We start from the raw sequence: 26557 nt of genomic DNA on the forward strand, positions 1-26557 counted from the left end.
TTTCATCTGCAAAGGTTTAGCTGTGAAATCGCCTCCTTAATGTTCACCTGCACCGTGCTCTAAGTTCTGTATTTTAATTATTATTACTTGATTCGTTTTTAATATTGTTATTATATCTCATTGTTTTACCTTACTGTTTTTGCATTGCTTTGCTTTTGGTCCTGCTTAATTTATAGGTGTCTGCCCATCTTTGGGTTGCATCAAATCAAATCATATTTATTTGCATAGTGTATTTTACGAACATTTATCACAATATGCTTTACAGTGGATTAATGTGCTTTTTATCATTCAATTTATATGTATATATATACGCACATACATACAGTTGTTTGTTTTTTTTAAAAAAAACCTTAGGTAGAAAATTATTCAAGAGCTAATTCACATTCTTCCAAATAAAATATCACATTCCACTGAATGTCTCATTGTAGTTTGAACTGCCACTTATACTACATGAGCAAGTATGTGGACACCTGACATCCAACATCTCATCCAAAATTATGGACATTAATATGGAGTTGGTCCACACTTTGCTGCCATAACAACCTCCAGTCTTCTGGGAAAGCTTTATACTAGATGTTGAAGCATTGCTTCAGGTATTTGCTTCCATTCACCCAGAAGAGCATTAGTGAGGTCGGGCACTGAATAGGCCTGGTTCGCCATTGGTTTTCCAATTGATCCCAAAGGGGTTGAACTGGGTTGAGGTCACAGCTCTGTGCAGGCCAGTCTAGTTCTTCGACACTAATCTTGACAAACCATTTCTATATGGCCCTCGCTGTCTGCCTGGGGGCATTGTCATGCTGAAACAGTAAAGGGCCTTCCCCAAACTGTTGCCACGAAGTTGGAAGCACAGAATCATCAAGAATGTCATCGCATTAAGATTTGCTTTCACTGGAAGTAAGAGGCCTAGCCCAAACCTGGAAAAAACACACCCAGACAAAGGGGTGTCCAGATACTTTTGTCATATAGTGTATTTCTATCATTACTGACATGTTCTTTCATCAGTCTTAGACTTTAATATTTCACTGGCTGTAACGCAGTGTTTGCTGCTCCAGCTGTATATTTTTCAGAGCATGTGCTATGGTAAATGAATCATGTTGAATTCTAAAGGCCATCTGATTGAACAAATTAAAGCAGAATTAAGCAAACAATTTTCTTAATCATTATGGTAATGCAAATGCACGGTAAGTGTAATGGCAGATATTTCACTCCAACCTGTCAGAAAAGCACTCTGGATTTGCGTGTCTATGTGTGTGTGTGTGTATGTGTGACTGCGTCCGTGCATGTTCAAAACACCTGATGGTTTTGAACATTTCTTTAAAAATTCAAAATAAATAAATACCAGGTCCAGCAAAAAATATGACCATATCCTGAATATACTGTCATTTCTAAACAATAGAAACGTATAGCACCATTGAAAATGTTGTCTCCATGGAGTAATAACATAAAACAATTACATTAAAAAGTCATGATTTATTTTCCTGAAGATTTAATGCACTGTGGCTCCCACACCTTTACAGGAGGGTCGTGTATCGGTACTGATTTCCGCAGAAAAATTCAGTCACATAAAAACGCCAGGAAAGCCAGGAAAGGGTGCATTCCACATCGACAATGAAAGCCACTTCTCTTGCATCACTTGAATTTCCAGCAAGATCCCTGCAAGCGACATTACAGATAGTGACATTTAGAGCTCTTCAGATATGTAAATATCACCAGGGGCGATTCTGGCGGCAAATACCTTTCAGAAAGGCTTTATTATCTCTCAATGACAAGTGCAAGGGGAAGAGCTGATAGAAAAAAACAGGAAAAGAATGTGGAGCTCAGCAAGTGACTGACTCTCTGCCTGTACGATGAGTACGATGCATACTCCTTTTCCCCAAGAGTATGTATGGTTATATACTGATAAGACAGAGATCAAAGATAATTAATAGAGTACAAGAGAAGCTCAAATTCCTTTTAAAAGGGGAAGAAGGTTATCCTTTCAGAAAACACTTTGCCAGTGTGTGGGGGGCAGGGAAGAAGAGCACTGTTTTTTTCCTTGTGTGTGTGTGTGTGTGTGTCTGTGTGTGTGCAAGTGTGTGTATGCGTGTGTGTGCGAGTGCGTATGTGGAAGGACAGTGCTCTATTTTATGATGTTCCAGAGGAAAGACATGCACACACGCAGGCATACGCACGCACACATGCAAACAAATGTACATGCCCCTGAGATCTGAACTTTTAATTAACCTTGAAGCAAAGTGACAGCACATATTAAAAATTAAATAGCAAAAGTGATGCTCATTAAACTTGAGAAGAACCGCAAAGCTACAAGGCAGGTCATACAGACTGGCAGATATAAATCAGCCTCTTTCACCTGGAGTTGAGCTCGACAAGGAAGACCCCACAGATTTCTAATGTCACCTTAAAACAAAGTTACCTTTTAGAGTGGTTTAACATTCACAAATTTTAAAATCTATTTTAAAAGACAACGAATGCTCATGATGCGATATGATGTCCACACCATAATCCATACTATCTCTTCAGGTGTTTCTTGAGGAGATTGGTGCTGATTAAAAACTGGGATGAGTGTTATTTGTTATTTAACATAGTGTTATTTAACAGATGGCACCCATTGCTACTTTTATTGCAGTTATTTATCTTAGTTTGTCTCAGCATTAGACTTGAAGGTATGCATAAGACATACTGGTGTAATATTGTGGATGGGAAGGATAATTTCTCTTACAAGAATATTTGAGAAATAATTGCTGCATTCTCAGCGTTCACCACTAAATCCACAAGTAGCAAACTCTCTTGGCCAGTATTGGTATTCTGGAGCAGAGCAGGCAGTAAAAATGACACTTGTTCTAGGGGCTTCTAATAAAATGTAACATAACATAATGACATTTATTACACTACATTCTCTACACTATACACAATGCCCTCTCTGTACAGATCTTTTGTACAGATCTTTTCACCAGTGTCTTTTTCACATTCTTACACTGCAGACAGTACTGTACTTCTCTGAAATCTCAGTTGCACGTACAAGCAAAGTTTGTGACCTCACGAATATGTCAAACTTATCATGGTCCACTATGGAATGATATGCAAATTACAGGAGAGTGATGTCGTAAACTGAAACCTTAGAGCACAAAAAGCTGACTAGTTAGTGACACTGTAGTGACAGTTGGTGTGTTAAACATGGCTGACCGTGCAGTTTTAGGATGCAATTCCAAGGTGGGTACTGCATTCCACTCATTATCCAAGGGATCCCATTCTAAAACAAAAATGGGTGGAATTGTTTATAAAAATGATGTGGATGTACCTGACAACACAGAGGGAATGAGTGTACACATTTCCAGGTGACCACATGCAGACGTCGCTGGGTTTCACAAAGAAATAGATTTTGAATCCTGATGCTGTGCCTACTATATGTATCCCAGGACCACAGCAGGAAGCGCTGACAATTTGCATATTCATGGGTTTATAGATAGATGGCATTCTCAATGAGGGTAAAGGTGTAGAGATGCTACAAAGTATTATTAGTACAAGTAGTATTGAGCATTTTCAGTGGAAAAACCATATTAAATAAATTATTCAATATACAATATTTCTCAAGGTTTTAAAATATTATACATCTGGAGGGGTACTTTACACAGGGCCCTTGGGTACCCAGTCTGAATCCACATAAATAATTAGGTCTGGGATTAATTATGGTCACACCATCTATGAAGTACTGACACAAAATGTATACAGGTACCCAGCATATAGAAAATAACTGGCTGTTTGTGAGTAATTATGTACATAAAAGACGTGTAGTATCACACGGTACAGTTTGCGTACAGTTTTGAAAATCTGTCGTTTCTTCCAATATGCTGACTATTTTAGTCAATAAAATGTTTGTTATCCTGTGATCATTATTTTGACTGAGGAATCTTTTTCTCCACACAGGGACAAGAATGCAGTATGATTCATGTTGCCATGATATATGTGTTCTTAAAATGTCTCCCCCTGGTGGGTGACAGAAGGTATACATATCAAGCTGCCAGCTTTGAAAATGGCACATTTGTCCAGTGTACACCAGGAACTTTTCTTTCTGACTGTCACTGTTATTTATGTTTCACAAACCACTTAAAATGATCCCACTTTTCCTCTTTTCAGAGATGTTCAGGATTTCTAAAATAAAATGTTTCCAATAAGATTTCAGGAATTTGCTGTTACACTTTTGTTATACTCGTTTTAAACTGAAGAGCATATGGATTAATGCTAAAGTATAAACTATGACAGCTTGGAGGCTGTACATTTTTTAAATCTTAACATGGGAGGCTAAATTAGCTTAACTGAGCTTATTAAGGCAGGCTATTTTACAAAAACATTTCAACACAATCCCATTAGAAAGAATCAGCTATACGCTTAAAGTGATTTTGTTGGAAACTTTTGTTCCTCATGCCCTCCATTTGAAGAAAATAAGTGAGTGAACCACATCCTACCATATGCCCATTTACTCTCCCTCTCTGCTATTGTCCTAATGTGCTTCCACTGCGTGAGCAAACACACGCGACATCCATAAAAATCAAACACACTCGATGAGCAAGTGCCCTCTTTCCACAGAACTTGACATGATTCAGTGAATCTGTCCTGGAGCTGCACCGTAGTGTCAGATGGATGATTGCAGCTATGCTCTTGTCCTGGCTTGGTAGTTCACACGTTTATTGGTGAGGGGTACTTAACAAAACTATTTGGTGTTTTTTGTGATTTGTAAGAGACCTCTGGCAAAGAGTAGTAGTGCTTCAAAGTATATAATGCATTTATCACACGGTGTTTGGTACATAGTCCTCCCACCAGAGTCACTGCTCTAAGTTCCATGCTTCTATTTTATTTCATGCAGGTTGGATTACAATGCTGAATGCTAAATGTTAATGACTTTGTAGTTCTTATTTACTTATGTTCTGATATCCAGGAAGCATGAAAAACTCAAGACCATTCTAGACAGCAGATGTGCTTTTCTGAAGAAGATAAGAACAGGAACCTTTCCCTGATCAGACAGCATTACTGCATCACACGTTTTAATTTCAAATGTCCACTGGAATGAGGCAAAAATGAATCTCTTTCCTAGTACTTCACATCATTTATCAACGATTAAACTGCAAATTAAGAGAAGAAACTAATTGACTAATAAAATGTACTTGTATTAGTGCAGGTCTACTGGTCTGGTTGTGGAGATTCCCATAATAGATACAGTGTGCAGTTCGATCAGTACTGCCACTTTCATTGCCTTTTCATAAACAATTTTCTTAGTAAAGGATCTCCTGTGACTGAAAGATCTCGTGTCCACTCACTCAGCAGAACTGTTCTTGAAAACCACTTTCAGGTCACAGCTTGCTTTTTCCTGCAATCTGTTCGGACCTTAGGTGTTGTCAGAATATCGATACTCAATTTCGTGTTCAACAGAATCTTAACCAGTAATGCTAGTCCTTTTACACTTACAGGCACAGATCATTTTTCATTAACAGCTCAACCTAATGCACAATGTAGGGCAAGACTTGTCATTGCCATTATTTTGTGATTTTCACGTTTGAACATTGTTACTTCAAGTCATAGAACCAGAACAAAAACATGACCTTGAGTACTAATTTGAAAATAGAGAATTGACAGATGAGAATAATGCGAAGGCTACGAACCTTGTCTTTCAACTACACATACAACAAACTCATTGTTCAAGCTATCAAGAAACTATAAATAAATAAGTAATTCATCCAACTGTTCCAAAACATACTGCAAAGATAAGAAAATATTGCATTTTTGCACTGATTACTTTTATCTGATGAAAGTCTATGTAGAAGATTAATTTACAGTTGTAGGCTCCTATCAAAAAAAGAAAAAGCACGGTCCCCCCCCCCCCAGCTGCCCACTAATTGCTTAAGTAGCTGATAATACCTCATTTAGCATCAATATCTAGCTGAACGTTTCCTGTAAGTGTAAGCTTCTCACACTGTCTGGGAATAATTCTGAGCCACTCTTCCTTACGGAATCCTTTTCTTCTTGCACACAGAGCTTCTGCGAGGCTCTCAGTGAATCTCAATTGAATTTCTGCTGTGCAGTATTTTCTGCAGGAATAGTCTCTTAGTGTGGGATGCATTAAAGACCAAAACCTTCACCATCCCACCATCGTGTCTCACCACGTAATGGCGTTTATATGAGCTACTTTTCCTACAGAGATCAATGGAAGCATTAGTTTGGATGAACTCCATTTACTGCATCACATCGCTGTGTACAGTATCTATACCGGGAATGTGATGGTCCTCTGAATTTAAATTTGTGCCAAAAACAAGAAATGAGCAGAGGTCACTTTTCCGAAACACCTTTGAGTGGAACGTTATTTGGCTGCTATATTTCAACTTTGAAATCCACCACTTGACCTTCAGTGATAAACTATCCAAAACCTGAATATTAATGAGCTACTTATTTTCATTTTTAATTTCAACTCAATTGAAAAGCAGCAGGTTATTAAGGACCCTGTTGCTCCAAATCATGTTTTTAATAGTTATTTCCATAAAAGTCTTTACAAAGCAGAAAAGTAACAGAGTTAGTGATGAGAGGGGAAGCCTTTCAGTTAGACATGCACTGAAGCTTTGGAGACATCGACTCCATCTTTAAACAAAATCACTCTTTATGATAAGGAATTCAGAGCTGAAGCATTCAAGTGCACTCTGGAAACTTTGATGCACATACTACTGAGAACCAATGCAAAAAGTAGGCACTGAGTTATGAACGTAAAATTTCTTTTGATAAATGACACATTTCCAAAGTGACCGTGTGCTCAGATAAATATTTACCGCAGAACTCCAGGAATGCTCTTGGTCTATAATAAGTCAAAGAACGCCATAACAGCACAAAGGAATCAGAAGATTGATAGTGGGGGCCCAGTGCAGATTGCTTTAACTGGATGGTAGCAGTTGGGAGTCAGTGGAATGATGGCTTCTGTTTATGTTCAGAACATTCCAGTGAGTGCATTTCTACCTCAGCTGGGAGAAGGGTTGGAGAAAATGGATATGGTTTTTAGAATGGAATCAGACAGGAGACACGCGAGCAAGGGGGGAGCATGGGGGCTCCATACAGGGAAGAACCAGTCAACCTGGGGCCCAAATCCAAAGCCTTCTTGATGCACGGCAACAGTGCTAACCACAGTGGTATTGAAGAAGAAAACACAGTTTAGCAAAGGAGCATAACAAAAACAGATTATGTTTAATCAGCTAACAGCGAGGCCATGCCACATGGCCAGTTTGATGATCTGTGTTGCATGTGGTATGAGTTTAGACTGTACCTCACAGCTCCTCCACCCCACCCCTCTCCTGCACTTTAACAGCCACAATACCTGATTACGTGAAACTTCTTTTCTTTTTGTTTTCAGACTTTTTCCTGTTGTTCATGGTTCTCTGCTATTGTTCATGTTGTAAGGTACTCTACTGCTCATTAGGGTAGTTTTTCCTTGTTTATATGACATAATTTAATGTTCAAAAGGGTAGTTCACAAGTTGTTCAGAGTCTATACTTTCTGCACTCGCTGTCTCTCTTGGGACTACACTTTCCTCCTCAGGGAAATTACTGCACTTTGACGCCTGAGTTTTGCACTGTGGTTCACTCACTTGTTTGCATTGTAAATTGTACTGGAAATGCCAGGATATGATATGGCAGAAGGCTGACATGCTGCTCTGCATTGAATAAAAACCTGGAAGCACAACAGCAACCCTCATTTAATTTTTTTTTTTTTTACACATTTCAATGTTGTAACTGATGGAAATATAAGTCCACTCATCCAGTCTGAAACTAAAGCGCACAAGATACAGGAGCCCAAATATTTCAGGTTGACAATCTCATTATGTGTGTGAAGAGCACAAACTGATTTACATTCTGTGCAAGGTTACAGGCAACTTTTTACAGCACAGACTATCAAATGGATGGAATAGGCTGAAATAGTACCCTAAGTGCAGGAATAGCTCAAAGTCACCAAAACTAAGGACAATCTCATTTGTGATAAGCACTCTGGCCACTGACAGCAGCTTACATCACATAACCCCCCAGAGATTCAGGATGAAACACAAATCTATATATCTATATGTCCTCTATGTACTCTGTTAGTTCAGGGTAAGGGAAATTATTCTGCTGTTTTTCCAAAGGGTCACACATTAGTCTCCACTGTTCAGTGGACATCATGCATATGAGGAAGCTTCTGCACATGAACAAGCAAGTGAAAAAAGGGCATTGTCCCATTCATAACAACACAGCATACTGTAATAACATATATGTATTATACATGTATAGTACGTGAATAATGCCTTGTCTACCAGTGTACGTTGCATAAATAATGTAGCCTTGTCAACACAAATCACATTTACAGTGCAAAAAACTCTAAAGGAGCCATCTGATTCTTCAGCGTCCTTTATTTAAGGCAGGCTTCCATTGTCCCAGGTTTTATGCATCATCGATAGCTTCATTCTGACTGCTCCATTCAGAGTATTTGGATTTAGAAAGTTACAATATACAGTACATTACATTTCACATTTGTTTTCTACACCAGACCAGTCTACTATCCTCTTATAACACTCCCTCTGCAATGTTTTGGCCCCTGACGGAACACTATTTATGGGAAGGAGTGAGAAATGGTCGTCTGATTTCGGGTCACACTAGTCAGAGTGACATCACACCAGGAACACAAGGGAGACCGTAAACTGAAAGTCACAGTGGAAATATTTTTAATTAAAGCCTTTGGCAGGTACTGTGTTAACAGATGAAATGACTAATTACGGCAACTTCTTACGGCTTTGAATTGAATCACAGGAACAGGGCAAACAAGGCTGGCTGGTGTCTTCACAGGAGTAAGACGTGCCTCAAATACATTTTAAGAATTATTTCCTTTCACAGGATTTACCAGAAATATTGATGCCGCAATTACTTGCATTATCACAACTGAAATCAATTTATATTGGATTACATAGCATTTTAGTACCTGCCTGGCCCATTATACTAATTACAAAATTAAAACAGCACACAATTTAACAACAAGACACATAGTAACATTGAAGAAAGTGCAATCAATACAGACAAAAACATGTTTCTTTTTAATTAGCCATATTGAATTGACAGCTATGGAAGGTATAAGTGGATCTGTGATGAAACTGTAGCTGGGGCTTTTGAATGGTGTTACCGAGCGAGCCTCTTGTACACAGAGCACTGATCTGCCTTGCAGCCCCAATAAATCCTGCCCATGCTACTGCCAACAGTGGCTGGCAGCCCCACAAGCTGGATTATGATTGGCAGCTGCGTAGCCCAGAAAGGAGAGACGCAGTCAGAGGAGTAGGCCTATCCTAACCCTATCCTTAAAGCAGTAACTGCTCCAGTGGATGGCATGCCCGTGGTATGCGTTCTGCAGGCCAGAAGCTGCTGCAGCTTGGCTCCTTCCAGAAGAGTTCAGACCCCGCCTCTTTGTTAGATCATTAGCAAAATATCACGGAATTGCGGAAATGGATGTAAATATTTTGCACGTTCAGTTCTAATTGTACAAATATGTTCTGAATGTATACAGCATTTACATGATGTGTATACTTTATGGTTAACGGAAATATAGACAGGTAATGGCAGAAGGTATATTGGTATTAGTTGCCATCAACATTACACATTGGGCAGAAATAAAACTTCGGAGCAGGGATTACGCGTACTTTGAGCGTGGGACTTGTATAAATGTAACGCATCGATCATACTGTAAATGTAACACTGTACTTTTCGTACATTGTTGCTACAGTAGCCATTTCAGGTTTGTACACGCCCAATTCAGACCTCTACCGTGTGCCCAAGAACGGAGCAATTCGACAACCTTCGTGGGAAATATTCGAAAAAAGCCGAAGAACTTTTCTGTTAAAATCCTTATTTACAATAAATCATACACCATTTTAAGCAGTCCCTTGTCCTTAAACTGTTAGTATGGTTTTCTGAGTTAATTTTTAGCAGGAACTGTTTGCTTGGTGACCAAAAAACTGTTACAATTATGCCGCCTCTAAGTCGCTATAACAAACAACGCACTTTTTTGCTGTTAAATGAGGGGTTGGTGTCAAGGCAAGTCATGAAGAGGGCTTCAGATTTGGCGATTAGGGACACTGCTGTAGATGGTGTTGAATACCATCTATGTTTAGTGTCCTTCTGGGGGACCTGAGACATTTGAAATGGTATTTAATATTTATTAAATATTGATTGTACTCATCAACATGTTCGACTTTTTAAGTTAGTTCAGTGTTTGATGTTAAAAGTGTTCAGCTAATTTTCTTGCAGCGTTCAAATAACATCATCTTCTGGATTTTCGATGTGATTAATGGAAAAGAAACAGGCATTAGTAACACACACCAGACCGGTCTGTAAAAGCTTGGGCGTTAAGAGGCAAGCAAAAGCAGCTTTCCTCGTCGATTTGGACGCAACCACAACTCACTAACCACTTCACGGTAAGTTACGAAGTTGCTTGTGCGTCAGTGTTTGCGCACAGTTTTTATTTTCATAAATAAAGCCTCATGCTTCATGGTCTAAGCATGTGGGCGGTCTCACATTACAGTTGGAAATGTGTTTGCTTGATTAGCATTATGCGCAGAAAGAACTTCCCTATGCACATTATAGGGCATTACATTTACTGTGACAATTTTCCGCCCCTCTTACAATTATGACAAGGTCGTATGAATGTAACATCGGACAGCATGTACTGTGGTTTAAATTGTAGGCTATGCGACTCGATTAAGTTATGAACGTAATTGAAACGGGCAATGATAACTGGCATGTCAAGGCTGTCTGAAGTAAAAATTTAATAGTGCAAGGCTAAATATTAAATGAGCAAAAATGAGTAAATGAGCAAAATCCAAAAACTGTTGCATTTATATCGACTCTCCCCTAGTTGGCGAATTGTAGCTACTGCCGCTAGCGAACTACTGAATGACTATTTTGCATTGTTTTAAGAGCCGATCCTCAGCTAAACTGCCCAGCCTTGTGGCAATTTGCAAAACGTTGGCGGACCTAGCGGCCACCCTATATCTGCTAGCTGGGTTTTTTCCCCATGCATGATAATGTATTAACAATGTATGATTAATGATATGTAATTGAATACTATAATTACTATTAGCATATGGCAGTAGTGTAGTAGCAGCGTTCTCACTTTACAGCTCGATATATTACGAATATGAATGTTTATTTATTTATCTGTTACTGAAGTCCTTTCCTCCAATTTCATATGACAGCATCACAAACGTGTACATTCGCGTACATTTGTAAAATACCTCATACATTTAAATCTGAGGCGCAACTTCAGTGTTTTGCGCATTTGCAACAATTTATCATAGCACTGTACAGCATTTATATAATCGCCATAAATTAATATGATTAATGTGAAAATAAAATACAATCGATTAAAAACATTTCTTCAATGGTACCAATAAATAAATCGATTCTCTTTTCTCCAGACCCCAGCTTTGGGTCAGGTGGCATATAAAGTGACGTCATTTAGCTTAATAAAATGAGAAAACGCGTGTGAAAGTGATGCGTTTCACTAGCAGGAATAGTTAAGGATCTGTAGCATCAGGCAGAAGGAAAATAACAGTTTTTATTGATAAAGGTTGCAATTCAAAGGCGCACGCTTAGATAGGAGAACGGGACAGATCTCCAAATATAACGGCAAGGTGTCTGGTGCCTGACCCATCTGCGCAGAGCAGGGTTTGTGATTAGCAGCAGCAGCTCTACTGGTAAAGAACAGTTATCAAGAGCGCGAACCGACTTATCCAGTAGGCTAACACCATGGACAGCATTGGCAACTCGTCGGAACCCGTGTACCTGTTCCCAAACCATGGCACGATCAACGGGACCGGTTTCTGTCGGAACTTCGGCAATAACACTACTCTTTTGGACTCTAATGGATCCATGTGTGACAGAGTAGACTTTCTGAACAAAGGTTCTACTCCCATGGTCATCGCGATTGTCATTGCAGCCCTTTACTCAATCGTGTGTGTGCTCGGGCTGGTCGGCAACGTGCTCGTTATGTATGTCATCATAAGGTAAGATCTTCAGAACTTATCAGGCAGGTTGCTCCCCGACTCACTCGGTAGAGGCTGGCTATAATTTCATTGCCTACATCTGATGATGGTTGTAATTACCATGGCAACAGACAATAATAAATTCGTGGGAAACGGCTTGAAATGTCACCTGAAATGAACATGTATGTTCCACCTGTTGCAAGATGTGTGATGATGTTTCATGCTATTGGCCTGGGAGTCACTGGGCGACAGCTTTTTAGTCAGGGAAATAGGGTACAGTAAGTAGCCTCAAGTATCTGCAAGCCATTATAGATTTGTTTTTACCTCGCTGTTTATCCACAGTGACCACGATCTTGGGTCATAGTTTGTGGTGAATAAGGGCAAGCAAGAAAATGTCTCACGTTTCACATGCATAGTTTTAATGCTACAGTGCGCATTGATAGCCTGTACTGACAGACGGAGCGGGTTGTTAAGGAATGGCGCATTGCGAGCACAGATAGCCTAGTCGTTTGTGTTCCCCAAGTAGCTACGTGACTACACTGCTACACAAAGGCTACTCAGCGCGAATTAATTTCACATAAAAGTGGTTGCACGATGTAAGAGATACCAAACACTCCTGTGTACTGCGAAGTGTGTCAAATTATAATATATGCACGCTTTGCGGCATTGATGGCAGAAATCCAAAAGTTGTAGTTTTTGAATTATAGTCTTACAGAAGAATACAGTAAGTGATTGTTTACAAAAGGTTGTACAAGGACGTAACCATTACACATAGAAAACCACATTGATAATAATAAAAACAATTCATGTTTTAGTTCATTCAAATTCAGATGATCACATATTAATGGCCAGCCTGCATCCAACCCAATATGCTTGTGATTACTTTCCTATACGGAATATGTGTTTTAAGACAGTTCATATCCAAGAAGTTAAATTACAAATGAACGAATAATAGACTAAATTCATCAACGAGATCCTCTTTATTATAATGACACTGTGAAGGTCGCAAGATCAGTTTTCCACCCACCTGGGGTAAATTATATTATTAATAAGCGTCCCTTGTAATCAGAGTAGAAATTGAGTAAATTAAACTTGTCTACACTTGTCAGTAGGACTCCTTAAGAGCGGGATTGTTCTCGAGTCCTCTTAGAGCGCTGTTTGTGATAAATGTACTTATTTATGGGAATATCTTGACATTTACAGTGATTAAAACAGTAAGAGAGAACATGTGAGAGGGTGTGTCCAGTGTGTATTTTCTTTTAGTTATTTAAAATAATAAAACCGATAATATAGAACATATGCATGAGAACATAGAGTACCTTTGAAATCAAACTATCTGCGTGATGTACAGTTTGTGGAAAACCGTCGAACTCATAGGGTACTCCTTAATTTTTTTCCACCGCAGGTACCACTGAATACCTTGCTTCTCGGCATACCCTTCCACCCGCTCCATTCACACCGTGTCGGACTGACAGGGCTCATTAATTCAATGAATCTTCTGAACAATCTGTCCAAGGGTGTGAAAAAGTTGAATGACATGTGACATGTGAGTTCGGTCTTTTAGCACACAATCGGGGTGTACGCTCTTCTGTTAGCAGAGAACTAATCTAGGTGGGATCAAAATATCCTGTGTTCACCCTTTCCCTCTGGTCCACAGTAAACTTGTCCGCAAAATAACATCTGGCAATTACCCTACTCATCAGGTCCCAGCTGTTTACTTATTTAACAACAAACGCTATCAATGTAACAAAATACGTTGGTATTCTCTGCATGCACTGTATGACACCTTCAATGTAAGTATTACAAGTGAAGAAAGTAAGATCACGTTAAATGAATTATCCCCATAGACCTTTTAATGTTATTCTATTATTCATGGAAATTATATGAAATGTGCAAACGCAAGTCACCACAGTCTCCATTCCAGCTGAAATGCATGTATGTATAAAATATTAATACTATTTAACCATCCACATAGGTTTTCTTTTGTGCTTTCAGTAGCCATCTTTTCTCAGAGGAGCCGTTTAATCAGAAATATAGCATCATAGTGGCATCAATAAGGAACATTAATATTGCATATCAGATTTTTTTGAAACAAATCTTTTTTTTTCCTCTTTTTTTAGGGTGGGGTGGGGGGGGGGGTGGTTGTGGTGGTGTTCAGCAATTATTCCTATTAGCCTTGAATATGTCTTCGTATGACCAACAGTGCATTTGCTAATCTGAAGAAATGAAAATTATGAATGATTTCTTCTATAATCTGTAATGTGATATCATTAGAAAGAAAAGTAGGCCTACTGAACTACTTGGCAATAACGTACTTTGCATTATTAGTATTATTCATTACAAATTATTAAATCAATTTATTTTAAATTCACTATTGTTATGATTCTCGTAGGATTCGTGTATCTGATGTTTTTTTTTTGTTTGTTTTAAAAAAAAAAATCTGTACACATTGGGTGGCATATTTGTTTCTTTTCGTCGCCGAATGGGTTTTAATGACATGATGAGTGAAAAGGCACACATCCTGCTCTAGCTATAGGTACAGTCCCCCCGTTCCATCTCTGCTCACAGAGGAACTGGTGTGTTCACAGAGGGGTCTGTGAGACTGCTCTATGTCTCGCTCGCTCAGGCACTGTACATACTGTACTGTCTTACATCAGAAAGGGAGACGAGCAGTTTCTGGCGTCCAAACAAGAGACAAGTGGACCTTGTCAGTATTATTTTTAACTATTCATTTTGGAGACGCACTGACCGTACTGGCTCATCCAGTACATAAATGCACAGCTTAAAAAAAAGATTGTGTAGAGAATAAGAAGGTCAGTGAGTACAATGCAAGCTGAAGAGTGGTTCATATGACTCTAGGTGTACAGCCATATGAGCGTAGACCTATTACTGGAGGGGAAATGCCTTGCTAGGCAACAGGTTAATATGAGAAGAGGCGTTCTTTGGGCTGACAGTGCTCTCTCTTGCAATCATCACGTAGTTCAGCACTACACCACCGGAGACAGCACTGGCACTGAAATTGAGTTTTTGTGTCTACTCGCTTCAAAAGTATTAAACTACTGCTTTTGACAATGAATATGGGTTCATATGACAATAATTATCATTTATATTTTAGCCATTTAGCAGACCCTCTCATCCAGAGTGACACAGATTACGCTTTTACATAGAATCAGTTAATACAGCTGGATATTTACTGTAGCAATTCCACTTAAGTACCTTGCTCAGGGGTACAACAGAAGCATCGCAGCTGGGGACAGAACTCACAACCCTTTGAATTACAGATCCAGTTCCCTAAACATTGCACTACACTGCCACCCGTTATTATTATTAATAAATGATTCAGCCTGTCTTATTGCTTCTTGGAGAAAGCCTTGCTTTTCTTGAGCAGCTGAGGTACTCTGAGATGCTCTGCTGTACTACTGAAGGAGTGCACCCTGTGTACAGCTAGCAGCAATCAATCAACCAGAGTCAGTCTTCTGCAATGAGCTAAAGACATTTACGCAAACTAAAACTAAAATTTTTTAGCTGTACACACGTGAAATGATACTTTGTACATAAGATATTGCATGTGTATGTATTAAAAAGGTTGTACGTACAAGATGTCAGGTATGTTCAAATAAGTTGTAAATACAAGATACTGCATCAAATTTGCATTGCATTTCAGAGCTACTGTACATCCAAGAATGGTAGAATAAAAAGAAAAAAAACATTTTCAAAAATTACAAAGGAAATAAATGCAACTCTAGAGATATCTGTATATTCAAGCTACAGAAAAATCTATTTAATTTCTTAGTGGAAGAAATGAAAGTGCATTCAAGCAGTGCTCAGTGCATTCTGTTGCCATAGAGACACACTCGTGGCAGTCTCTGTCCCCTATCCCCTGTCTCATACATATATATAAAAAAACAGCACCTCAAGTATAGAAATAAAGATATTTTTAATTAATGTCAAATTTAAAGATATCCTTCCCTTTCTCATGATGCTCATAAATGATTTAACAATTTGATGGCTCCACTAAGCTTTTTTGTTTGTTTTTCCATATAAAATGCAAAGGGCTGGATGGCATAGAGTCATTTGTATTTGTCCGTATACTCAAGTTGGGCTAATCAACAGGTGACCTTCCCTGTCTTTTCTGTTTTACTACCAAATATTTACATTTTCCCAATGTTGCAGGTGTGCTTCGATTTCAGACAGTTTGTCATGGTGAAATTGTGTGAAATAACTCTCATAGACAGAACCACCAAATCATTAACTGATAAAAGCCTCATATGTGGCCAGTAATGCATAATGACGGCAGTTTCAACAAACCATTTCCTTCATTTTTATTGACTTTTTTTATTCTTTGTTGATCTAATTGGTTGGCACTACGATACAGCTGTCCTTCCCAGCAGGCCCTGGGACGCCTCCCCCAATGACATCATAGCTTTGCTGCAGGCATTCCATACAGCAAAACAAGTTATCGCCAGCTGGTGTTCAATGATCTGAGGATTTCCATCTCTTTATAAAGAACCAAACCTTGCAATTAAGTGCCTGCATTCAAAATGACTCAAGTCATTATTATAAGGCCACATATTTTTACATAAAAGCCTAATACTAAAACAGTAAGAGGGTATGCAAGCCCATTTGTAGGGAACCAGGATGATGTTAGTCCAAAATTGCATCCATGGTTTCATCATGCTACATACAATTCGTCAGCAATTCCTCAGCAAAGCATAACATGCTCTCAGGTATCTATCCAACTTAATTTACAGTTTTTTCCAAGACATAGAGATTTTTCCAGCTTTCTACTTTGGAACTATGGTCACGGGGTGACAACTTTTTAAATTAGTCAAAATCCTTTTGGTCAGAATTAGCATCTCATTGCAATAGTTATTTTTCAGAAGTTGTAAGATAGCAAAGACCAATTCAGTAAACAATGCAATACCTAGCTGGAATTTCCAATGGATGGACAACACAGGGATATTGCCAGAAACCGGCTGTCAGGAAGCTCTGTATCCTCATCTGACAGTATCCTCATCATTCTCCATCACTAGCCTCCCCACTGCCTCTGACTCCTCCATCATTAACCTTCCCACTGCCTCTGACTCTTCTCCACCATTAACCTCTCCACTGCCTCTGACTCTTCTCCACCATTAACCTCCCCACTGCCTCTGACTCCTCCATCACTAGCCTCCCCACTGCCTCTGACTCCTCCATCATTAACCTCCCCACTGCCTCTGACTCTTCTCCACCATTAACCTCCCCACTGCCTCGGACTCCTCCATCACTAGCCTCCCCACTGCCTCTGACTCCTCCATCATTAACCTCCTCATTGTCTCAGACCCTTTATCATTAATCATTTTCTCAGACTCCTCTTCTCCATCAACCTCCCCATTGTCTCAGACTCTTCATCATAATCTAATTTTGTCTGACTCCTCTTCTCCATAATTAAATACTTCATTGTCTCAGACTCTTCATCATTAATCTCATTTACTCTGACTCCTCCATCATTAACCTCCTTGTTGTCTCAGACTCTTCATCATTAATCATTTTCTTGGACTCTTCTTCTCCATTATTAATCTCTTTGTTGGCTCGGACTCTTCATCTTGAGACTCCTCATGTTATTTGGCACCTCGTCTCCATCATTAAACACCTCCTCATCTCCCAGAGCAGTGTTCCTCTGGAGCTTGCACAAAAGAAAAGCAGCTGTCCAGGAGCATTTGAGATCTCTCCCCCTCTTTCTCTGCCACTTCAGAGCTCAACAGTTTCTCATTATGTTCATTTCAAAAGCCTGTTGCTATGATTGGCATATTGCAATTTTCTTTTGAATTACATGTAACAATGCCTTTATGAAGCAGGGCACATTTCCCTATTGGTCTCCTTTTATGTACAAATTAATCATGACTAATAGCCTCTTTTTTAAATCTCAAAGGACTGTCCTCCAAATAATTAGTTATTTCCAAGAGACAGTATCTAAAACATTTGGCAAGCCTGTTTAAAAAAATAAAAAATGTAGAACAGTTAGATAAACACAAAGAGCCAAAACTAATGAAAAACCCATCGTAAAACGAAATTACTTCATTTCCTTGGCTATTTGTTAGTCATTACAGTATGTTTAGAGCATCTGGAAAGCAGAAACAGAAAATAAAAGTACTTTGAGACGGGCCCGCATCAGAAACGACCAACCACTTAATGTGGCTCAAAACAAGCCGGTCATTGGTTTAGCCTTTACTTGAATAAAATCCAATGTGCTGGCTGCATTAAAACAGCCAGCTGTTACCGAAATATTTTAGAGCAGGTTTGAAGGTTTGAAATGATTTCCTTTCACAAGTAACAAACGGTTTTTACAGTGATGTCATCATGAAATAATTAAAATAATGTAATTACTTCTCCGCGAATGTGCTGTTCTGATTATGAGGGTTAGTTTCAGCTGCAGCACCTTGCAATGTGGTGAGACACACGCCAGACTGCAGCCTGTTACTTCTGAAGCAGAAGTCCTGCACATGCCGTGACAGGGGTGGAATAACTAAATAAAGAGGCATATAGCAGCTGCTTCAGTTTATTAGATGTCGCTCATCACTGTAGATAAGCACAGATCGCCATGGCAGTGTGAAATTCAGTTTCCTGTCAGCTGAAAATATGACAGCGATGTGCTTGCTTTACCGTTGACGATACATCTTCAATGAATGTGTTACTTAAGTCGTAGCCGCATTCAGAAATGACCTCGAAGGAAACCAATGCAACGTTGCATCTGGCTTACAGTCAAGGCTGATTTCTTTTGAATCCACCAGGAAGCCTTGATTTGTAATTAGTAAGCAGCATTCTGTTATTAAAGCATTTAGGATAAATAAGAAAGAGAGGAAGACACCGACACAGTACAGAAACTACATTATTTCATCAGATATTTTGTAAATAGTTATAAACGCTCTCACACACAGTCTAACAAGTTCCCTTTCATTAAGCTGCGAACAGATTTAGAGATCAATAATGCAGAGGGCTTCTGAAGAAATTAATGCACCTCATTACATTTCTACCCTGTTTCTGTATTCAGCAGCCAATATATTCCACAAGATAAAAGACTTTGATTATTGCCTGATTCATATTATCCATCACATATAGTTCACTTTAAATGTGCAGTTATTGAGACTGAGCTTTCCTCTAGTAGACATAATATATATTTCATATATATTCCACAATAATCAGATTAATCACATGCCTACAACATAGTGTATCGAATACATATTAATCTGCTGTCTACGGGGTTAATATAATATCAAATACACATTCATTATGCTGTATATGAGGTTAACAGAATATAAAATAAACATTTATCTGCTGTATATGAGGTCAATACAAGTCCCTGGACATCTTTATTGTTTTATTTCAGATTAATACAGCATATACAGAGCTGGACCACTATACGAAACGACCGTGTTGCAGCCACTTTTATAATTCAACTTACAGGCTATATTATTCCAAGATCTAAGAGACATACTGATTTGCTGGTTTTTCTTATTTTCTGTATCTTGCTGTGGAGATCCCTGGAACAATTTATTCCCATGTTTGTAAACCCTCACTAGTTCTAAATCTCTTTGAGGTCTTGTCTCATTTTTTTTAACAAATGTATAATAAATTGCTACTCTTGGTATAATGCCTGTTTGCAACAGAGCACCATGCTTTCATGGTTTAATATTCATTTAAATTAGTCATTATGTATCTTAAATTTTGACCTCGGGGCTACTTCATTCTTCATACTGCATGTCTGATGATAAACCTGTGGTTGATGCCCTCTGGGTGCATTGGGTAGCTTCAAGCACACGTTTTGGGTGTGTCCTGTTATAAGGCTTCTTTGGAGCTTATGACAGTTTATATTAATAAATGATTTCCAAGTCTCTGATGTCAGCCTCCATGTGCAGTGTGATGTGCTTTTGCATTCACTCAGTGTCTTGCAGGTGTGTGTCCTCCTAATTGTTTGTTTGCATTAAAACAGGTAGCCTTTACCTTATGTATGTTTTTCTTGGTCAGTTTTGTTAAATTTCATTTATTTACATATCTAATATCCTCCTCTCCTCTTTGGGCAAATATCTAACTCATAGCAGCTTATCCACTCTCAATTTGGATTCAGTTGATAACTAAAAAAATTGATTTCTAGATATTTTAAACCAATTTTTCACATGAGTCCATGCAATTAAAATTTTTTTTATACAGGTCACTGAAGGGTAGTCTTATTTGTTTGCAGGTATGTTTTTGGATTTCTGTAAAACTGAGACAAAAGTGTGTAATCATGATTCCTGTATCCCCCATGTAATTGGATTCATTTTCCTTTGTAGAGTAATCTCACATGCCACTGAGTCTTTGCACATAACGCTGATGTTTACACTGGAACATGCTTGCGTATTCAGCCCTGTGGCATTTAATCCCATTCTCCGCCAAACACTCCTGCTGCTTACAGTATATAGGCCTTTTCAAATATTTCATACGCAATGCAATGGTGATATCCATATTGAATTCATTATTATGAATGATGGAAGGGTGTTGAGTCTGTGAAACAATTCCATACCCAGATGATGACTTTGCTAATGAGCGGGGGAAAATGAATTAAACATTATACACTTTGAAGGCCAATTTAAAAGGGAGTGGGAGTTCACTTCAAAATCTCATTTGTTTCACCGAAGCTCAAATGACTTGCAGAAAGCAGTGATTTAATTTTTTTAGAGTAATGGCCGTATTTCTCTGCTGCTGCATTTACACGTGCAGCCATTTCTTCTAATCAGTTATGTCTCGCATTGTTGATAATAAAATAGTAAGTCCTTGCAACTTAGCTGGCAGTGAATGAATGTACAGGGAGGAGACAGCAGTTAGCATGTTCAGTACAGTGTCTGTGCTTGGTTATGGGGAATTTCTACACAGTAGGTAAAGTAACATAAGGTTAAAGCAGAATTAAACACAGAATTGCAGAATAGTGTCAGCCAACGAGAGTAACCACACGACAAAGAAACAGCCAAGAACTGAAGAGACAGAGTAGACTGTATGATCAGCCATTCAAACAGAAACAAAAGGCTTTAAGTGCCACATCTTGGGCTGGCTGACAGCACATTATACAGCAAGCATCTTCAGCTGACACACAGCACATTGTACAGCAAGCATCTTCAGTTAATAGACAGCACATAAACTCTGATAATGAGGAACACAATGATACAACATCAACTGACTGGCTCTTACTAAAATGAATATTAACCATGGTAAAATGGTATTCAGTAGCATGTTTTAAAAATACACAAAGGCTACTAAATTATGTTTAGATAATTGCCAACAGCCTCCATTGTTTCCCTGTTTCAGTGAAGGCACCATTTTAAAAGAGATTTAGAAGCAAATTGTTGAACTGAGTTTTCTGCCCCCTCTCTGTTAGAAAACCAATGGATCAGTCTATTAGCATTCGTTTGTGAAAGAAAAGAGAGGGCCTGGGAAGGAGAAAAAGCTGAAAAATCTACAAATGACCCTGCTGATGTCTGTAGTTATGGTCATGCTGCCTTTCTTATTAAGAACTGTCATAACTTTAATAGCAAACATTAAATATGTGAATAATAAATAATACAGCATACACTTTCACAAGTTGATGTATCCATGCTTATTTCCCAAACTCTCTACACTATTATGGACTCTCAATATTCCCCACCTGCTAAACGGGAATTAATCACAGGCCAGCCTTGGCACAGTAACAGCTTTTCACTTCAACACGCCCCACAGGTTTGTGAAAACGGCGCTCATTTTGTTGTCACTACAGATACACCAAGATGAAAACAGCCACCAACATCTACATCTTCAACCTGGCTCTGGCCGACGCCCTGGCCACCAGCACGCTGCCCTTCCAGAGCATCAACTACCTGATGGGCACCTGGCCCTTCGGGGACGTGCTCTGCAAAATAGTAATTTCCATCGACTACTACAACATGTTCACCAGCATCTTCACCCTCACCACCATGAGCGTCGACCGCTACATCGCCGTCTGCCACCCGATTAAGGCTCTGGACTTCCGCACGCCACGCAACGCCAAGATCGTCAACGTCTGCAACTGGATCCTGTCCTCTGCCATCGCCTTGCCCGTCATGGTCATGGCATCCACCATCGAGGACTACAATGACAAGTACAACGGCAAGTTCCCCAGACAAAAGCAAATACAACACTGAGTTGAGTAATATTAGAAAAACGCACAACCGTAAGATCACCCATATTACAAGAAGTACGACCGCAAGTTTGGCCAATAAAACGAGCATGACCATAGGTTCATCAGACTGTGACAACCACAGTTGATCAGAGCCAGCCTTCTTTCTGGTAAGGCTCAGCCTTTGGAATCCTCCATGGTAACTTTTGTAAATATGGCACTCCGCTAACTTCTCTACCATTTTTCTTGGTTCAGGTGATTTGGCTCAAAGACGTGTTCGGATGTTTGTTCACAACACTTTAAATCCTAAGAGGGTTCGTTATAGAACCTGTGCAATTGTTTTTGGGAATGGGGAATGTTTTTATTACTGTATGTGACTACTCAACAGGTGATGGTGCCTTTTTATTGTGGTTTAGCAGATGGTCCCCATATATGCCTTCCCATTGGAACTCACTTAGACTGAAGTGCTTATTGGTTGTGTTACAATTCAAATAACTCCCAGGCTAAAGCATACTCAGTTAAATGTACATGTACTAGCTTATTATTGCCATGTTCACCAAGTGCAAATAGTGGCAATGTGTCTGTCTCACTAACAAGGAAATAATTGTTTTTCTTTATGGTGCTGGAATTTCGATCTAGTGCTTCAAAACAAATAGTGTGTATTTCTGACAAATTGCACTTAATGGCTATTGATTTCACTCACACAATCCACTGTGGTTGCGTGTGTGTATGTGCGTGCATGTGTGGGTGTGCATGTGCGTGTGTGTGTGTGTGTGTGCTCTGCTCTCTGATCTTTTGTTGCAGCAGGGTATACAGACTGCACTCTGCTGTTCCCACACCCCTCCTGGTACTGGGAGACGCTGCTGAAGATCTGCGTCTTCATCTTCGCCTTCATCATGCCCGTGCTCATCATCACGGTGTGCTACGGCCTGATGATCCTGCGGCTGAAGAGCGTGCGCATGCTGTCAGGTTCCAAGGAGAAGGACCGCAACCTGCGTCGCATCACCCGCATGGTGCTGGTGGTGGTGGCCGTCTTCATCGTCTGCTGGACGCCCATCCACATCTTCGTCATCATCAAGGCCCTGGTAGATATCCCCAAGTCACTGCTGCAGACCATCACCTGGCACTTCTGCATTGCGCTGGGCTACACCAACAGCTGCCTCAACCCCGTCCTGTACGCCTTTCTGGACGAGAACTTCAAGCGCTGCTTCCGCAAGTTCTGCAGCCCCATGTCCCCGGGCCCGGAGGTGCAGAACTCGGTCCGAACCCGCAACCCGCCGCGGGAGCACAACTCCAGCGGCCACACCCTGGAGCGCAGCAGACAGCAGGTATGACTAGCCCTGAAGGGGTCATCACCTGGCAACAGTGTGCAGTCTGAGATTACCCAGGTCACTGCGGGGCTCTGAGGCGCAGACCATCTGACACAACACATTGGCGAATGGCTGTTACATGGCTTCTGTGCGTATACGTTGGCCTGAGCACTGTTTGAATGTAGCCTTTCCAAGAAGCTCCTGGCCAGCGTGCAACAGAAGCATGATGGACTTTTGGTAGAATCTTCCTCCTAGGCACCGTCCAGTTTGCCACACATGAAATATCTTCATAAGGTTGTGCTAAGTAAAGTTTACCTGTCAGTTATAATCAGCCTTGCCCTTTTGCAGTAACAGCTGTTTAAATTAGATGAGGAATCACTACATCCTGTACTTTTTACTCCAGTGCAAACCTGTCATTGAGAACCTACATTCAAGGTCACTCATCTTTGCCAATTGTTCTTAGACAGTAAGTAGCTTTTCATCTGAATGAGTTTAAAAAGCAAATCTTGCAGCTGGCAACAGCAACATACAGCGTAGTCTACTCCTCTTGTTCCCTTCACAAAACCACTTTCCCTTCTTATCTCCAGTGTTGTACTGAACTGATGATTTTTTCCTGATGTTTAGAGATATCTCATAAATGGCAAAGTGTTAAAGCATACTTGATATTTCTGAAGTCGCTGTTATCTTTCATGTCTTGTGTGCCAGTGTTTCTCCCCTTTTCTCCCAGTTAGGCCTTTAATTTTAAACAGGCACAAAAATCAATAATGTATGCATTTTTAAATTAATACCTGCAAAATGATTTTGTTACCAAGACAACTCGCACACAGGAGTGTGATACCGGTGGTTTGATTTTTTAAAATCTTAGTTCTGAGTTCTTGGATTTCATCATGTGTTCTTTGACTGCATGAGTCTGCAACCATGCTGTGTCGTAATGGCTTTTCTTTTTAATTATGCATTATACCACTTATATACTTTGGCATTGGCAACTAATTTTCAAATTGTATTAATCTTTTAAATGTGAGCCCACACATTGTGTCGAGCTTAAACTGAAGAAAGTGATTTCCCAGAGCAAGGGGGTGCCCTTCATGTGTCGCCTGCTCATTAATGCTCCCATTTGGAGGCTTTTATTGGTTGTGACTGTCCTTCCTAATATATCTCTGTAAATGAATGCTTTGTTAGGAGTTCATTGCTATAAAACGCAGGAGTCAGTACGTGTTTTTGAGCTTCATTACTACAGGCGTTCTTTGATTGCCATGCATTCTCCTCTGTAATGTAAATTTGCATGGAACTCCTATACCTTTGATATATTTGCTTTGATCATGATACACTTTCAAGGCTTCACATTGCTAGTAATAAGAAAAGAATTATCTATGTGCTTTAATTGTATGTATTCTTCCCTAAAAATGTTAAATAAATAAAATTAGATTAAATAAACTAATTGGATAAACAATTATCTGCATACGTTTTTTTTTTTTTACTGTTTTTTCTGCATTTCCTCTGTTTTTGTATTTCATAAAACAGCAAATATTACTTAGTCATGGTTGTTCATCAAATGAGTGCATCCACCACTGTATGAACGAAAGGACCATTTACTGCGTGCTTACTGTACAAGCGAATACACCTCCACCCTCTGCTTTTTTTCTCTGCACATTTGAAAGTGTGTTTGACGGCTTGTAAAAGCAGGAAGCTTTGTCATCACTACAGCAGCGCATGATACACATCTGTTTACTCTGGCGGGGTCCTTGAGGGTAAATCACATCCGTGTCCTGTCTGGCTTTGTGCCCAGGTCAAATACTGAAAAATAAGTTTATACAAAAACCTTATTGTTATATCTGCAAAGGACCTTATAGCAATCTTCTCATATGCTTCAGTGTGTGCTGCTAATGTTAGACAGGCATACAGTCAAGCCTGGACCCATTCAGATTAGACGAGGTATTTGACAGGTCAAAGTTCATCCTATCCTCCACATCCGCCCAGGGTAGGTTGCCAGTTGTGGTGAATCTAATGGCCTCTGTAGGTTCACGTTTCCCATTAGCCTAATGACAGAAACATAAAAGCATCATGCAGTGTGATTCAATCTGCAATAAGTGCTCTGTGAAACAGCCAGAGGAGGAATTGCACCTCGTCTTCCACCTCTCACTTCCAAAGAAAAGGACCTGCAGAAATGGACGCGGTCACTGGCATCCTCAGCCAGCTTCTTATGATCTAATGAGGGCCTGTCATTTGTGCAGGGAGGGAGGCTGTAATTGGGTTCCACCATCAAATCAAATGATCCGGTTTGCCACTTCAATTTCTCTGCTGTTTGTTTTGGGAGGTACGAAGCATTCCTCTGAAATACAGCCTAGGGGACGTAATAAAAGAGCGCGCTGCTGCATCTAACACTAACCCTCTACAGGACACAGAGATATATGAAACTAACCCCCTACAGGAGTTATGGAGAGATTATACTAACCCTCTACAGGAGTTATGGAGAGATTATACTAACCCTCTACAGGAGAGACACAGAGAGATAACATTAACCCTCTACTGGAGTTATGGTGAGATTATACTAACCCTCTACAGGAGACACACAGAGAGATAACACTAACCCTCTACAGGAGAGACACAGAGAGATAACACTAACCCTCTGCAGAAGACACAGAGAGATAACACTAACCCTCCACAGGCGACACAGAGAGATAACACTAACCCTCTACAAGAGATACAGAGAGATGACACTAACCCTCTACAGGAGACACCGAGAGTTAACACTAACCCTCTACAAGAGATACAGAGAGATAACACTAACCCTCTACAGGAGACAGAGAGAGATAACACTAACCCTCTACAAGAGATACAGAGAGATGACACTAACCCTCTACAGGAGACACCAAGAGTTAACACTAACCCTCTACAAGAGATAGAGAGAGATAACACAAACCTCTACAGGAGACAAAGAGAGATAACAGACAGATGATGTTGGTAAAGTATGAGGTGTGTGGTGTTGGTAAAGGGTGTGTTCAGTGGCGTTGGTAAAGGGTGTGGTATGTGGTGTTGGTAAAACAAGTGGTGGGTAGTGTTGGAAAAGGATGTGGG

General features: G+C 39.8%; 2 protein-coding genes across 3 annotated transcripts in view; one reads left to right on the forward strand and one right to left on the reverse strand.

The window, feature by feature from the left end:
- Window positions 1–26557, reverse strand: part of LOC135245136 (regulator of G-protein signaling 17-like) — a 91572-nt gene that overhangs the window by 34569 nt on the left and 30446 nt on the right. The gene's annotated exons all lie outside the window — the stretch shown is intronic.
- On the forward strand, window positions 10374–24957 carry LOC135245132 (mu-type opioid receptor-like). 2 transcript variants are annotated; one of them, XM_064317991.1, is made up of 3 exons: window positions 10374–10462; window positions 21795–22162; window positions 22980–24955. In XM_064317991.1, exons 2-3 carry the CDS (start codon window positions 21805–21807, stop codon window positions 23504–23506), a joined length of 885 nt encoding a protein of 294 aa, XP_064174061.1. In that variant the 5' UTR covers window positions 10374–10462; window positions 21795–21804; the 3' UTR covers window positions 23507–24955. The 2 variants fall into 2 exon arrangements, with proteins under 2 accessions (XP_064174061.1, XP_064174060.1); XM_064317990.1 differs by lacking the exon at window positions 10374–10462 and adding an exon at window positions 11528–12052 and having other exon boundaries at window positions 22980–24957.

This window comes from Anguilla rostrata, chromosome 18, assembly GCF_018555375.3.
Source record: "Anguilla rostrata isolate EN2019 chromosome 18, ASM1855537v3, whole genome shotgun sequence".
Lineage (NCBI taxonomy): Eukaryota > Metazoa > Chordata > Actinopteri > Anguilliformes > Anguillidae > Anguilla > Anguilla rostrata.